Below are 15125 nucleotides of genomic sequence, written 5' to 3'. Positions count from 1 at the left end.
ATTAGATTAAGCTGAGGTCAATTACAGCCTCAAAGTGAAATCTCATGTAAGAAGTGAGCAGCCTTCTGCATTTCAGGGATCCAGTCTCAGATCTCTGGGATTAACTGGAATAATCAATCAACTCTTAACTTTCCTTAGCATTTATGTAAATTCAAACACGGTTGTTTTACTCTGAGGTGCTGTTCGGCTTATCCACATAGACACAGACACCTGTTGACAGAACTCTTTACTGGGCAAGGCTAGTCTTGGAAAGGCGACATGGAGAAGGAAGGTAGAGGGGAAGGCTGAGGGCAACCTCTTCACTCCACAGGAGTCGCCATCTCCCATCCGCACTGGCCTGTCGCTCGCGGATGTCTGTCGGCTCAGTGAGGCAGCATGTCCTCCGTCTCAAGCGTGAGGGATGGGAAGAGGAAGCAGCGCAGCTTCCACAGGATGCCCCTGCTCAGGATCTTGGGCAGGATGTCGACAAGGAGATCTGGATTTATAAAACTTAAGTGGAAAAACACGTAGCCCAGCAGTCTGATGAAAAATAGGGTCATGAAAAAGACGTAGCGAAAAATTCTGAGAGGAGAAAGCCAAGAAAACAGTTAGCCAGAGGTTACCAAAGTGGTACTACAATAGTCATACCTGAATGATACTCGAATGTCACCCATTAATTGTTGTCCCTTTATGAAGGCATTCTCTACCCCTGTGCTGGCCTGTCATTATTCTCTCCCTATCACTCTTTTTATGTTCTTTGTAGGACTTGTCACTACCTAAAATAGTCTTGTTCCCTTGCTTTTGGTTTTGTTGTGGCAAATTATTTTCCAAAGTGGTTCCATGAATTTATCCCTCACCAACAAGGTGTTTCTGGGGAATCACATCTTCTCCAACACTTGATTTTCTTGGATTTTTAAAACTTTGATGATGAACTGGGTATAAAGTAATATCTCTTCGCTGTCCTTGTTTGCATTTCCTTGGTGGACAATGATGCCGAACATTTGTTTACAGGTTTATTGGCCTTATCTGTATCCTCTTGCCCATTTATCTTCCAGATAGTCTGAGCTTTTTTTCCTGATTTATATGGGTTCTTTATAAGTTCTTGATATCATTTCCTGTTGTGTGTATTGTTATATATTCCCCCAACTTTGTAACTTTCATTTGCTCTGAAGTGATAAAAAAAATCCCAATTTTGAAAATGTCTAGTTTGCCAATGTCTCTTCTTTTATTAGAACCCATGTCTTCTGTGTCCTATTTGAACAACCATTCCCTACTCCAAGGCCTGAAAGCTATTCATGTTTTCTATTGAATGCTGCTGGTGGTTTTCAGATATATCCACAAATTCTGTGTCACTCTTTCTCTGAAGAGGTTTCCCCTCCGTTGGAGTGTGGATTGCAACAAGTGACTCACTTCCAAATTACTGAAGATGCGGAAGGCACTGTCTGTGGGTTCCTAGACTACGCCGTAAAGGCCCCGCAGCTTCCTCCTCACTCTCTGGAGGAAGTCAGCTGTCATGTTTAGGACACCCACACAGCCCTATGGAGAGGGCCGCATGCTGAGCAACCGAGGTCTCCTGCCAGCTCCCAGAGGACACTTACCACCCATGTAAGTTACTGTTGAGATAGAACCCCTGGCCTCAGCCAAGCCTCAACATGACTTCAACTTCCGTCAAGGTCGTAGCTGCAACCTCAGGACAAACCCTGAGCTAGAACCACTTAGCTCAGGGGATCACAGATTCCTGATCCACAGAAACTATAGCCAGGAATCACAGTAACTGTCAGATAGTGTTTGTTGTTTGAAACCACTAAGTTTTGGAGTCATTTGTTATGCAGGGATAGATAAATAATTCAGTTTCAAATTTTTTTTTGACATGTAAGGCTTTAACACATTCGGGATTGCTTTTTTTTCCTATATTGTTTATGGTGACTACTCTTATTTTTTCCCTTTTATGGCTAATAAATTTTTTCCTGCTGTTTTCGATTAAATAGTTCTTCCTTTTGCATCTGACATTAAATTGCCACCACACACCAAAGTTGTCTAAGTGCTTTGTTTCTGAGCCCTTTGCGTTATTACACGGTCAGTTTTCCTCTTCCTGGGCCCATAGCACATTACTGTTGTTGAGATTGCTTCCTAGTATGTCCTCATCTCTAGGGGAGCACGTTGCCCACTCCCTGGTCTTCTTTGAAATTGTCCAGGTTATTTTTAACCCTTTACTCTTCCATGTGCTGCATAATTTAGGCTCATTTCTACTCAGTTCCATAAAAAACTTTTTGGGAGATTTGATTAGAATTGAAATGAATTCACTAATCATTGGGAGGTGATTTATATCATTGTGATTAAAGGTTTTCTGTCCATGATCATGGTATTTCTCTCCTTTCCTTCATGTTATCTTTACTATTTCCTATACATTTCTATAGACTTCCCTCTGGTGGTCTTACTGTCATTAACTAATGAATTATGAATTCCCTGTGGGTTTCATATGACTTTCAGGAACCAGCCCTCATTGCTTCTTTCCTGTAGTTCCCGTACTTAGCTGTGCTCGGCTGCCTCCTGCTTTAGGAGAAATTTACTACCCCCCCCCCCCACTCAGCAGTCAAAAATAGCTGCACCTTCTCCACCAAGTTTCTCAAATGTTTTCCTAGGGTTGATCTTGGTGACAGGGACCCAGAATTCATACCAGTGCAGCATTTTGGTCAGAATTATAGACAGAGACCCTCTTATAAATCCTTTCCTCCAAGTTTCCCTAAAACAGGTTATAATATCTATAGTAAGTATAGTTAATATCATATACTATTTTTACATACAATGTATAATACACATTCCCAGGGGAAAATCCCAGGAATAACCTTTCTTGTTTCTTGAGTTGCTGCCCAGTATACCAGGGCCGCACAGGATAACTGGAGCAGAACAAAGGGAAAGACACTGGGGTTGACAGGATGAGCCAGGCTTGTGTGATGTCTTTGTGAGGTTCCCTCCCTTCAGCTCTCAATGAGGCAGAAAATCCTTTCCCTGGGCATCCGCATAGTTAGTCCATCATTGCCAGGCACCGCGTGTTAACAGGTAAGAATGGTGGCAGCCTAGGAGTTCTGAAGACCATTCTGCTAGTTGTTTCACAACGTTGTGTTAGGGATATGAAGATATGTGGTACTTCATTTATCGCGTGTGAAGGGGTAGTTTCTTTTTGCTAAGTTTTCCAGACAATTGGAGCTGACCTTTAAGCACCCAAGATTTCATCCTCACCATTTTGACGGAACACTTTCTAAGTCATATTTCATACCACTTTGAATATATGTTTCTCTATGCCTTCTTAAACAGGTTATATTTAACATAATTTGACCTTTTCCTGAACATGCGGGGGTTTCATGAATACTAATTTTACTTTGCTATCGCAATGATTCCCTCAGGACTAATACCCACTCAGGTGTTTGAATGTTGAGTTCTTTTTTCAGTTTAACAAGTATTTTCGAACAATTATTGTGTGCTGGATACTGTTAGGTGCTCTTTGCACAATCATCTTCTCTGTCTTCTATGTGCTGTTAGGCAGCGACATTCTTGCAGCTAGCAGTTCTCTGCCCATTTCAGATCTACTGATGCTACTGGGAAAGTGTATACTTCAAGCTAACTGCAGTGGTTAAAGGAAACCTTTTGAAATTTGCCACATCTCTTTCAAGTGATAAGATTTCTGTTTCTCATTGCTACTAGGGTATTGGCTTCAGACAATGGAAAGCTGAGATTATGAGTTGCCTTTGGACTATGGAAGTCATTTAACACTAGAACTGAGAATGTATAGTCAGTGACACAAGTTTGCTGACTTGAACCTGTGTATGTGTGCGTGAGAGAGAGAGAGAGAGAGAGAGAGTTGTATAAGGTTCCACATGTCTGGATTTTGCTCTCTACCAGAATGCCTAGCTAGAGCCCTCAGTTTTCCAGGAAGTTTACTCCAAGATATTCTACTTACCTTTTACAAAACTCTATTGCCTTCTTTCTGATAGAATTGCACTAGGAAAGGAAGGAAGGACATTCGTCAAAACAATTTCTTACAGCTATTATCTCTGTCAAATAGTATTTAGTAAGGTATTAGGTAAATATTATGTTCAGAAAACACGGAAATTTTTATGTTTTTGATTATTATTTTATTACCTTCTTACATGCTGAACAGTAAATTGTGTGAGTAGTAAGAGGCAGAAGCAGTACAGAACCTCTGTCCTCGGATTCTGCAGTCTTTGCCCTTTGAACTCTACCTTCTGCCTTCTACTCAGCCCATGACCCTAGAGAAGCTTATAGGCTATGAAAAGCCAGAATTACAACCTAAGGGAGAAGTCTTAGAAGCTATAAAAATCAAAGGACAAGGATAATCTCAGATTTCTTTGGCATCCATCTTCTAAAATATTTTCTGGTATTTCGTTGTCCTAATTTCCTTGTGAGATAAAAAGGAAGGGGAATTATGGTCATGTTTTAGAGCCATAGAAATGATTGTAATTGGAAACCTTCCAGATGACAATTTAGTTGTGCAACTTGAGTTGAATAAAATGCGGTGCCAGACAGCCAGCTGTGCAGACAGCCTCTCTGTAAAGTTGCTCAAATGTCACTGAGGTTTTGACCTATCGTGGGACTCTGATGAGCTTGATTAAGACAATTCTTTTTTGTCTGCTAGGTGGTTGGAAGGAATACTTCTATGAGCTACCAAGGATAGATGGCTGACAAAGGAGGCCTGTCTTGATTCCAGAGAGATACCTCCAGTTAATTTTAGGAGTTTTAATTGCTGAGTGAAATATACAAGCATGGGGCCTTAATGACTTGTTCAGAATAATGTTCCTTCTTGCTTTCATTCAGAAAATAATGGAAACATAATGCTGGACAGAGTCTAACATATATCCAAACCTCTGGATGATCCCAGGATAATGGATACTGGTTAACATTTGATTTTAAGTGAAGATGAATTCTCTTGTCTGAGATGATTAAGACCACTTCCCTTGACTACATAAAATTTCTGTTGATTGTCAACTTTGGATCTAGAGCAAATATATATTATATACAAATATACATTACAAAGTTAAAGATTAACAAGGGTTATATTTTAACCCTATCTGCTTGCAGATTAAGAAGACTAGTGCCTTGTTATCCAACTGTCCCATCTCCTCAGACTTTTGCATGTGTACTGATGACTTCATGATGTTAAATATGAACACTGAAATTATATCATGTAAAAGCAATGGCTTCCTGTGTTTTATCACACAGGCCAACTCTGATTAGATGGTCACTGATGCCTGGTGCTCTGTGTTATGAAAGGTTTGGGACTGGTTAGAATCATCAGGATTGTGATTGTGGGTGATGGGAGGAGTGGTGTCTGTGCCAGGCACCAGCCTCCTTTCTATAGAATATGCCTTCAACGTGTGTTCCTTCTTGCTTTCATTCTGACTTAGCTTAGGTCTTGGGCTAGTTTTAAATGAATTTGTCACTTCCATGTCTGTAAAAGAAGGAAGTGGACTGTTCCTTAGCATCTTCTTTGGTCAGGGTTGGAATGGTTAACTATAGTTAGTATTATTCTTGGAAAATACACATGGGAAGATTGGTTTTGTTGTGGCAGCTTCAGAGTTTTGGGAACTCATTTGAAACACAGTGGCACTGAGGAAAGCTGAAGAGGGAATGCAGTGCTTACCTCATTACTTTGGCTGCTACATTCTTTTCTTGCAGAGTTCATGCTCAAGACTTTTGATCTAGGGGGAAAAGAACCCAGACAGAGGGTGAATGAAGTATACTCAGAAATGGTGTACTTGAACATAGTTTTATGTTCTAAGAGCTGCACTGCCCAATATATTCACTGGCTATATGTATTTATTTAAATTTACATTATTTAAAATAAAAATTCGATGCCTGGCACTGTGGTATCATAGATTTTGCCACCACTTTCAACCCAGCATCCCATCTCATAGTGCTGGCTTGAGTCTGGCTGCTCTGATCCAGTTTCCTGCTAGTGTGCCTGGGAAGCCTCAATTACTTTGATCCTTGCCACAAATGTAGGAGACTCAGATGGAGTTCCTGACTCCTGGTTCTAGCCTGGCCCAGCCATGGCTGTTGTGGCCATTTGGGGAGTAAGCTAGTGCATGGATGATTTCTCTGTCTCTCTTTCAAATAAATTAAGTATAATAGGTATTTACAATAAAATTTCAGTTCCTCAATCACACTAGCCATCTTTCTAGTACTCACTAGTCACACGTAGTTAGTAGGTACCTATTGAATAGCATAGCATAGCATTGAATAGCATATTGGGCAACCCTGTTCTAGAACTTTAGCTTAACTGTCAAGCCATAACCTAATGCTCAGTAAGGATCTTGACAAACTTGTGTCTTTCAGTAGCAAAGATCTCCAAGCACTAGTACCCTGGCTCTATGCCACAGTTTGTGATTGGCTTATTTAGAGGCTATAAATGCAGATTTGGTTTCTTGTTCTTAATCTCAAGATTCTAAAATATTAAATAAATAAAAATACTGCTTAAGATTTAACATACAGGGGCCAGCACTGTGGTGCAGTGGGTTAAAACCCTGGCCTGCAGCTCCAGTATCCCATATAGGTGCTGGTTTGAGTCCCAGCTGCTCCATTTCTAATCTAGCTCCCTGCTAATGCACCTGGGAAAGCAGTAGAGGACAGTCTGAGTCCTTGGGCCCCTGCACCCATGTGGGAGACCTAGAAGAAGCTCCTGTCTCCTGACTTCGGATCAGCTCAGCTCAGCTCCAGCCATTGCAGCCATTTGGGTACAGTGAGGATCAGGTAATGATGGTAAAGCTTTGGTTTTGGTTTCTCACCATTTGGACTCATGACAAACCTAGGGAGTATTGTGGGGAGGACTGTTCCTTTATTTATCATTTTTTTTTACTTTTAATGTTCATAGTTTAAAACAATGTAAAGCTCTGAGTTTCCTAATTTGGTAGTTGCAGTGTGTATCTATAGATTCATTTCATGCTTATCCCATGTGGCTGAATTTCCATACATTTGAGGGAAGTAACATATGAGTTTTAGGGCCTTTCTATGAAGTATAATGAATTCTCTCCTTATCATGTGCCTGGTCACTGATTCTTTTTAAAGTACCTGTTTCTGCTCTTAATATAAACCCAAATACTGATGTGATAATGTGATGGAATTACAAAGGGAGATACATTTCTGAAGTCTTTTCAGAAGGCTGGGAGAAAGACTGTAATTGTGAAGTTGGGGTGGTCAAGGAGACTCAACCGGATCAGTAACAGCGGGAAACACCTATGTGATGCTGGGCTTGTTCAACTCCAGAAAGGAATTGGTCTGAAAAAGCTTGCTCTGACTCAGGCTGAGATGGAGTTACCACTAAAACCAGGATGTTCCTTTGTTTGCCAAAGCTCACACTTCTCTCTCAAGGAACCGAGTCTCTAGTTCTTCTTCTATTTTCCTCAGAGTTTCTTGGTACTTCTTCAAAGAGAAATAAGGAAGCACAGTTACTACTTAGAAGCTGTGTGATTTTTTCTAAGCATAACACATACTTTTTATTATGATGCACCATGAATGTTTTATTATCCCACAGCCACCTGGGCCGGTGCTGTGGCACAGTGGGTTAAAGCCCTGGCCTGCAGCGCTGGCATCCCATCTGGACACTGGTTCTAGTCCCAGCTGCTCCTCTTCCAATCCAGCTCTCTGCTATGGCCTGGGAAAGCAGCGGAATATGGCCCAAGTCCTTGGGCCCCTGCACCCATGTGGGAAATCCAGAAGAAGCTCCTGTCTCCTGTCTTTGGATCAGCTCAGCTCCAGCCATTGTGGCCATTTGGGGAGTGAACCAATAGATGGAAGACTCCTCTCTCTCTCTCTCTCTCTGTTTCTACTTCTCTGTGTAACTCTGCCTTTCAAGTAAATAAAAATAAATCTTTTAAAATAAATAGAGCTCACTCACCACCCCTTGTGCTCTCTCACTATGTCTCCCATTGGGTAGATTACCAGAGTAATTGGGATTACAAATAGCAGAAGTGCTCACTGTTAATTTAAAAGCACAGAGATTGGGAAACCAGGGCAGTAATTGTCTATTAAAAGACAATAGAGTGATATTTGTAGTGGAGTGCTAATGACTTTAAAGTTTCTTTGCAGTACCACCCGGAGGAGTTAAAATTGTTTTAGCCAGTATTTTTTTTTTTTTAAAGATTTTGGTTCCATTTCCTTCTGTACCTTAACAAGCCCTTTGTTATGCTTTTACCAAGAATATATACCTTTATGCAGAGGGATTGGTCTTCACAGAGCTGGGCCACAAATGCATAGTCCTCCATTACCTGGGAACCCAAATTTCTCTCAGTAAATTGCTGTAAGAACAGTATACTTGTTCCTTCCTGTGCATCCCAAACCATAAATGTGGTCTTCTTATTGCTCTAAATATGGCTTTTGCTAGACATATGAATTAATATTTCTCTCTCCTGTTTTAAGGATAAGCAAGCCATATTTTACAGTACAAATGGGAATTATTTAGGGGCAGTTGGGAGAGGAACAATACTATGTGGAGGACACCATACAAAACAACCGTACAAAATGTTAAAGAGAAGGTAACCTAAGGGATTATATACATCTTGCTTTTCTTTATCTCCTTCCCAACCCCACAATGATCCTGGTTCTGGAACCTTATTATAAGTCAATCATTTAAGGAATGCATTAGATTGGCTGACTGAGAATCAAATTTCCCTTTCTTGGGGAGAAATAATATTGAGGTTCCTGTTGTTACCTTGACCAGGTCCTTCTCTTGGTCTGCACAGGAAGCTTCCAGTTGTTGTAACTTAACCTATAAGAAAGGAAAGAGACCCACAACTTAGCAAGGTGATTCTGCACAGGAATGGAATGCTATCTCAGACTATCTCATGGCTGTTGAAGAGCATGAGGACACACAAGCAGACATCTTTGTTTTGTTTTGTTTTGTTTTACAGGCAGAGTGGACAGTGAGAGAGAGAGACAGAGAGAAAGGTCTTCCTTTGCCGTTGGTTCACCCTCCAATGGCCGCCGCGGCTGGCGCACTGCGCTGATCCGATGGCAGGAGCCAGGTGCTTCTCCTGGTCTCCCATGGGGTGCAGGGCCCAAGCACTTGGGCCATCCTCCACTGCACTCCCTGGCCACAGCAGAGAGTTGGCCTGGAAGAGGGGCAACCGGGACAGAATCCGGTGCTCCGACCGGGACTAGAACCTGGTGTGCCGGCGCCGCTAGGCAGAGGATTAGCCTATTGAGCCGCGGCGCCGGCCGCAGACGTCTTTTTGAAGGAGGAGTTAAACTTCTTTATGCATTTTGCAGCTGCTTTATAAATCTGCTCTTCTACAGCATTCATTTGGTGCCACCATCACCCCAACCTTAAATTTTTATCTTCTGTCTCCTGTGTAGCCATTTCTCACAAAAACAACATCAGTCTTTGAAAATCTCACGCTTGCTTTTCCTGTTCGATGATCAGTTAGAATCCAAGGTTTTTGCTCATTCCTTTCCTCCTCCCTGTGTTCCTCCTTCCCTCTTTCCTTAAATAGTTGGTGAAAGATTATTCTGCATCAGCCACTATACTGGAAGGAAGGGGGAGGGAGAGTATAGCACTGAGGATACGGGGGTGAACCTGTCTATAAGCCTGTCTGTGCTCATTCTTAATTGTGGGAAGTCACAAACGAGTCCCCGTGACTATGCCATGCGGGAAGTAAAATGGCAGTGATGGTGGTAGTGGTGTACAAGGCTGGTGTGACAGGTGGTGGTAGGTGGCTGGCAAAAGCCTTGCTCATGAAATGATACTTGAACTGGAATTTAAGCAGAAATATTAGCTAAATGGAAGAAGTATCTTCCAAGACCAAGAAGTATCTAGCCAAGATCATGACCAGGAAGAAGAGGTGTGACTGTTGCACTGGGAAGACTGGGCAGAAGGAGATGAGGAGGTGAGAGGTAGGCAGAGATTTGATTATGGAGGGACATGTAGCATCTAGAAAGCATTATCACAATTATAATAAGAAGCCAGGAGAAGGGTTGAAGTATAAAGACACACTCTGATTTGTGTTTTTAGAGCAAAGTCATTTCTGTGTATGGAAAATGGATTGTCTGAGCGTAAGGGTAGAAGCAGCTAGACTAGTTAAGAGGCCCCTAAAGTTGTCCAGATGAGAGGTTATGATGGCTTGAAAAAAGGTAATAGCCATAGTAGCTGAGAAGAATTGATGCACTGGGGGTATGCTCTGGAGCTGGGACGGATATAAATAGCCTTCTTTCTATTTTAAACTCTATTGTTTCCACTCTCATCCAGGTACCCCTATTTCACATTGGACTCTACACAGTTACTCCCCTGTCCCATAAATTACAAGCAGGGCTGGTCCAGCCACATGTGCTTAAAGCTATGGTTTCAAGCCAATGGTGTGAATCACAAGTGGTGGAAGCAGGCACCGCTTTAGGCTGTGAAAAGATTGCCAACATACAAGAGGACCCTAAAGCAAAAGTGGTGCTATATATTTCTGAGAACTAGAGATACCACCTGAGAATTCTGTAAAACATATGGGCAAAATAGAGTAGTTCAAAGAGTTAATAATGTGCTATAACTCTTTGAGCCTAGACTGACTGCTGCCAGCAAAAATAATTTCCATGATTCCGAGAAATGCTGGGACTTTATCAGCTCAGCTCATTTCACATAGCTGGGAAGCCAGACTTAAAGAGTCTCTACTCATTCATGCCTGGGTTTACCATCAGAAAAAAAGTGTTTTGAAAAAAAAGAAAATATCCTGGGGAGAAAAATTATTTTCTGGACCACTGCAGTCATATGGCAAGTGTAGCAAAGAGCCTAGACTTAACTATAATTTCTTCCTGATAAATATATAAATTTATTAATATATATTAGTTTATTATATATATTATATATTATATAATATATAATAAAATATAATATATAAAATATTATTTTATTATATGATATATACTAAAATATATATTATGTATTTATTAACATATAAATATATTAATATGTTATTAATATATATATTAGGTTCCTGATTGTTTCTTTCCAGAAGAGTTTCCTAAAGGAGTACAGTCAATCAAGCTTCCTTGGTAGCTTTAGATTTCCTGTTTGTGGGCATCAACCCCAAACTTGCCAGGTGCAGTTAGGTAAGTAGCTCTCCACACTCTTTATTTTCTATTTCTATTTTCAGTGTATACAAATCTTTAGAGACATCATACACTGAAAAGTGGAGGCTTTAGAAGGCCAGGAGAGGTTAGGGAAGGCAAAGGCAAAGATGTAATTCTGGAGAAAGGGTTGAGAAAAAATTTTATCTGCTCTCTGAATTGAAACAAAGTCTCCAATTCTTATTTGTTTGATCCTACAGGATGTGGATGACCCTAGGTCCTTAGCTTTAATACTGCTATTACTATTTGAATGAATCTTTTCCAGACTGAAGTCAGTGACAGGTCTGAATTGTCTCACACTCAGTAGATGTAAAAAATCCTAGTTCTGCATCTATTCATTCATACATATACCTCAGCCAGACTTTTAAATAATGACTTTACAATTAGGAGATTTTTCAAAGTTTTAGTTACCCAAAAGAGAAAAGATTATTTTTCATACACTATCTCATCTAATCCTCACACTGTGGCTGGGAGGGAATGGTGATATTGCCCAATTTTACATACCAAATTAAGTCCTGGGGCCAGGATTTAAACTAGGGACTTTGATCGCCACAAATCTAATATGCATCTATGTCCTACTCTTCCTAATAGAAGAGAGAATAAAATTTCAGTTCAGAGTGAAACTCCTTATTCACCAATGGCAGAGAAGAGTTTAGCACTCACTGGCTCAGGTGTAAGCCTGACCTGGATGAAAACTACAAAGAGTTTTGTTTCAATGTTGGTGATTGTTCCCAACCTGGCAGACTGTTTCCTGGTCACGTAGTCCAAGCCTATGCAGGGTGCTTTTGACTGTACCTTTGACTCTTCAGGGGTTCCATCTAGATTGCTTTGTTCACTCTTGGTTATCTTCTGAGATTTCCTTGTAAGCTATAGTTTCAGATAAAAATATACATTTCAAAAATCCATTAAATAAGAAAAGCATAGGAGGCAAAGATTCTATGGTGTGTAGAGGATCAGGAACTGGGGTTGAGAAGAGTTGCCAGGAGATGGTCCCTTGGTGGTCCTTCGTGCCCTGCATGGGAAATTCTCTGTTCTACTGCCATCTTCTCACTAGTATTGGCCACCAGGCTAGAGCCCCCTCAAGGCAGGAGTACTTCCCTGAACATCTAATTTGTGCTGGGTTACTCAGGGTTGCATGAATGGGTCAGACAGTGGATTAATTATAGGAAGTCCACTGTGTTCTGAGTAGGGGTTGAAGTAAAGGAACTGTCCAGACAGGGAAAAAATTAACCTCTCACCACCAAAGTCCCATCAATCACTTCAACAGAGTGTCTGTTGGAATCCATTTTATTGTGTTTGGAAAAGGAACCAATGGGATCACTAAACACCTCATGCACTCTTTCACCTTTTGCCTGCAGGGAAACCCATGGCATTGAGGTTATGAGCCTCAGCCCCAGGAAAATGGGTCATAGAGTAGGGCCCACTCCTAGCACAGGCCTCTTGGACATGTGGTTGTTCCTCTGTGATCACTTTCTCTCCCTTGCCTCTTTGATTAGTTGGGCTACTATAGGAACACACGAGGCCCACCCTACCTTTCTTTGAAGTTCTGTTATGCTGTGGACCAGAGTCTCATTCTTCCTTTCCTGTGGACAAAAACGGAGTGCAAGTCTGGACACTATCATCTGTTCTTAGTCAAATGTTGTCCATTTCATCCCAGCAAGATTTTCCTTTAAGAACTCTACCTTATTTGCATAATGTTATGTGGATTCGCCTATGGTTTGATCTCAATATATGCACACAAACTCACAAAAGATACAGATGCCCACCTGTGGGGCTTCCCAGTTTTAAACATTACCAAAGAAACCCTGCCCTCGATACCTCCTCTTCCTTGCATGGACACATTCTGTCATGACTCAAAAAGGAGAGACTAGCTTATTTGACAGTTGTGGAGGGACAGGATGAGGAGTGAAATCTATTAAATAGCTCTTCCCAGCTTCTTGCTTACCAGTCTGGCTGTTTCTTCTTCCAGCTCCTGCAAGGCTGTTTCCCTTTCCATCGTGGTGCGGTTCTCCTTCTCCCACTCCTCATCTTCTGCCGAGTCTCCAGTCTGGGTGATCTCATTTTCCAGCCTGGATGACACAAGCATGCTCCGTGAGGACTCATGATTGGCAGTTTCAGAACTGATAAAACACAGATATCAACAGTAAGGGTACTTCAAGGGCACTTCAACATGTGAACCTCACGTTGGAAACCCTTCTTCCCTGGATCCATAGAATCAGAATAACTTCAAAACCTCCAAAAATAAAATCTGCCTGCATCCCGCATCAAGCAACCCAGTGTTCTATCAACTGAGGTAAGCATTGTCCAGTCTGTTAGAGACCTTTAGAAATTTTTAGAGGTCTTCTTGGAATTTTCCGTGTTTCAGCCTTTGAGCCAAAGAGAAATGATGAAGAATTAATAAGTTTTCTGAAACACATGATGTAGGTCTCTAGAAGGAAATTGAGCTTTTATCTTTTCTCTGTGGCGCCTGCTTTTGGACTGGAGCTTCCTTCCTAGAGCCCGTGTACTCACCTCTGAACCTCACTTTCTTTCTCATGGATTTTGAGAAGCAGTTCCTGATTTGCTTCATCTATTCTCTGCATATCCTTTTCAAGGTCCATGTTCAAACTGATAATGTTCTTCTTTGACTGGGCCAATCTTAAGATTTCCATTTTCTCTGACCTACAGAACCAGCCCCCAAAATGATCAAGAGTCAAAGTTTACATAAGCTCAAAAACCGTTGGATCTTAGGCAATACCTAGAAAATATGCAGTTCATTAACTTTGCTTTTTTCTGAGAGCCTACCTTTCCTTTTTCATTCTTGAGAAATCTTGTTTTTAACCATGCTCAGTAATTTGTTTCAGTAGTTCTCAACTCAGTCAGTGAGGGAGATCTTTCCCAGGTTTTCCCTCCAAAGTGCTCAGGTTTTATGAAAAGAATAGCCTCTTGCATTGGAGAGAATTGTTTTCTTAACAGTCTTTTCTTAGATAAATTGTTCACAGAACCTACCCATGCAGTATACTTTCATTGAACATTTTTATCTAGGGACAGGGCATATTATTTCTGACTGGGCTTGGCTTCATGGAGAAACCACAAGAGGTTTCCACGAGCCTGGTAGAATTCCAGTGTTTCTTGCCTCAGCACTTCTCCACTTGCCTGATAAAAGTTTGAGGCTTTACCGTGAGAGTTATTCCACTGAGCACACACGGTTATGCTCTAGGCATAGAGTCTAAGGAAGCAAACATCTTTTTTTTTTGAATGAAATTATGGTAACTCTAGGGAAGTCTAAAAAGCATACCTGGCATATGGGAAACTCCCAAAAAACTTCTTTTTCTTGCATGTGAATTACTTCACTGGTTTGTGTTTGAATTAATTATCTGGGAGTAAGGTAGTGAGAGCAAAGGACTTTTGTTTTGGGTAGGAATGAAGGCTGATATTGGAAAGTAAAGTCCTATCTTGGAAGAACTGACTTGGATGGGGTATTTATAATAACTTTCACTTCATAAGGGCATTGAACACTTGTGGAAGGGTGCAGGAGGGGTGACAGATAGTAGTAGAAAGGGAGAGGAAGACTGGAGGATGAAGGAATGTGTCAGTAATACACATGCCTCACACCATGGTCCCTGGATGCAGCTTCCATAATCATGGTTACTTACTCAAAGTCTAGCTGATCTTCAGTGCATTCTTCCATCGTGGATTCCCTAAAGTGCCAGCAGAGAGATACCTAATGATTTAGGGAAATGGATGCATTCTTGCAGCACAAAGTAGTAAAAAATCCCTAAAACCAGAAATCAAATTAACTGGTTCCTCCCTCCACTCCAACATTTTGGCCATGACAAAACCCAGCCTTGTGATTCTTTTGTCCATGACATGATTGTGCTTTGTTAAGAATACAAGGATAGTCTTGGACAGTTCAATATGTGACCTTCCAGCTGATATATTCAGAGAAAGTTTACCAATACAAAACTCTCTGGAAATTAATACAAGACAGGAGGAAGAAACAGAGATCATCAATTGTTCTTAGGTCCCTTTTTGCACTAGGC

The 15125-nt window shown here is 41.2% G+C and overlaps 1 protein-coding gene across 2 annotated transcripts; it reads right to left on the bottom strand.

Annotated features, from left to right (window-relative positions):
• Nucleotides 1-362: 362 nt before the first annotated feature.
• TMCO5A (transmembrane and coiled-coil domains 5A) lies at nucleotides 363-14773 on the bottom strand. Of its 2 annotated transcripts, none has more exons than XM_008269233.4 (11): nucleotides 14739-14773; nucleotides 13615-13764; nucleotides 13049-13223; nucleotides 12636-12686; nucleotides 11899-11970; nucleotides 8705-8761; nucleotides 8202-8261; nucleotides 7352-7416; nucleotides 5639-5696; nucleotides 3938-3978; nucleotides 363-561 (listed from the first exon to the last, which is right to left on the bottom strand). In XM_008269233.4, exons 1-11 carry the CDS (start codon nucleotides 14771-14773, stop codon nucleotides 363-365), a joined length of 963 nt encoding a protein of 320 aa, XP_008267455.2. The 2 variants fall into 2 exon arrangements, with proteins under 2 accessions (XP_008267455.2, XP_008267457.2); XM_008269235.5 differs by having other exon boundaries at nucleotides 13049-13172.
• Between the last annotated feature and the right edge of the window lie 352 nt (nucleotides 14774-15125).

This window comes from Oryctolagus cuniculus, chromosome 12 (genome assembly GCF_051225735.1).
Source record: "Oryctolagus cuniculus isolate XC-2025 breed Fujian yellow rabbit chromosome 12, ASM5122573v1, whole genome shotgun sequence".
Lineage (NCBI taxonomy): Eukaryota > Metazoa > Chordata > Mammalia > Lagomorpha > Leporidae > Oryctolagus > Oryctolagus cuniculus.
This window is presented reverse-complemented; position numbering and strand designations above follow the sequence as displayed.

Bases quoted from the DNA above. Each gene is read 5' to 3' on its own strand.
- TMCO5A (XM_008269233.4), bottom strand. From the start codon at position 14,773: ATGGAAGAATGCACTGAAGATCAGCTAGACTTTGA. The intron at 11,971-12,635 runs GTAGGGTGGGCC...CTGAAACTATAG, and splicing joins TAACAGAACTTCAAAGAAAG to CTTACAAGGAAATCTCAGAA. The intron at 5,697-7,351 runs GTGAGCTTTGGC...TTTTCCCCCTAG, and splicing joins CGGTTCCTTGAGAGAGAAGT to ATCAAAAGTCTTGAGCATGA.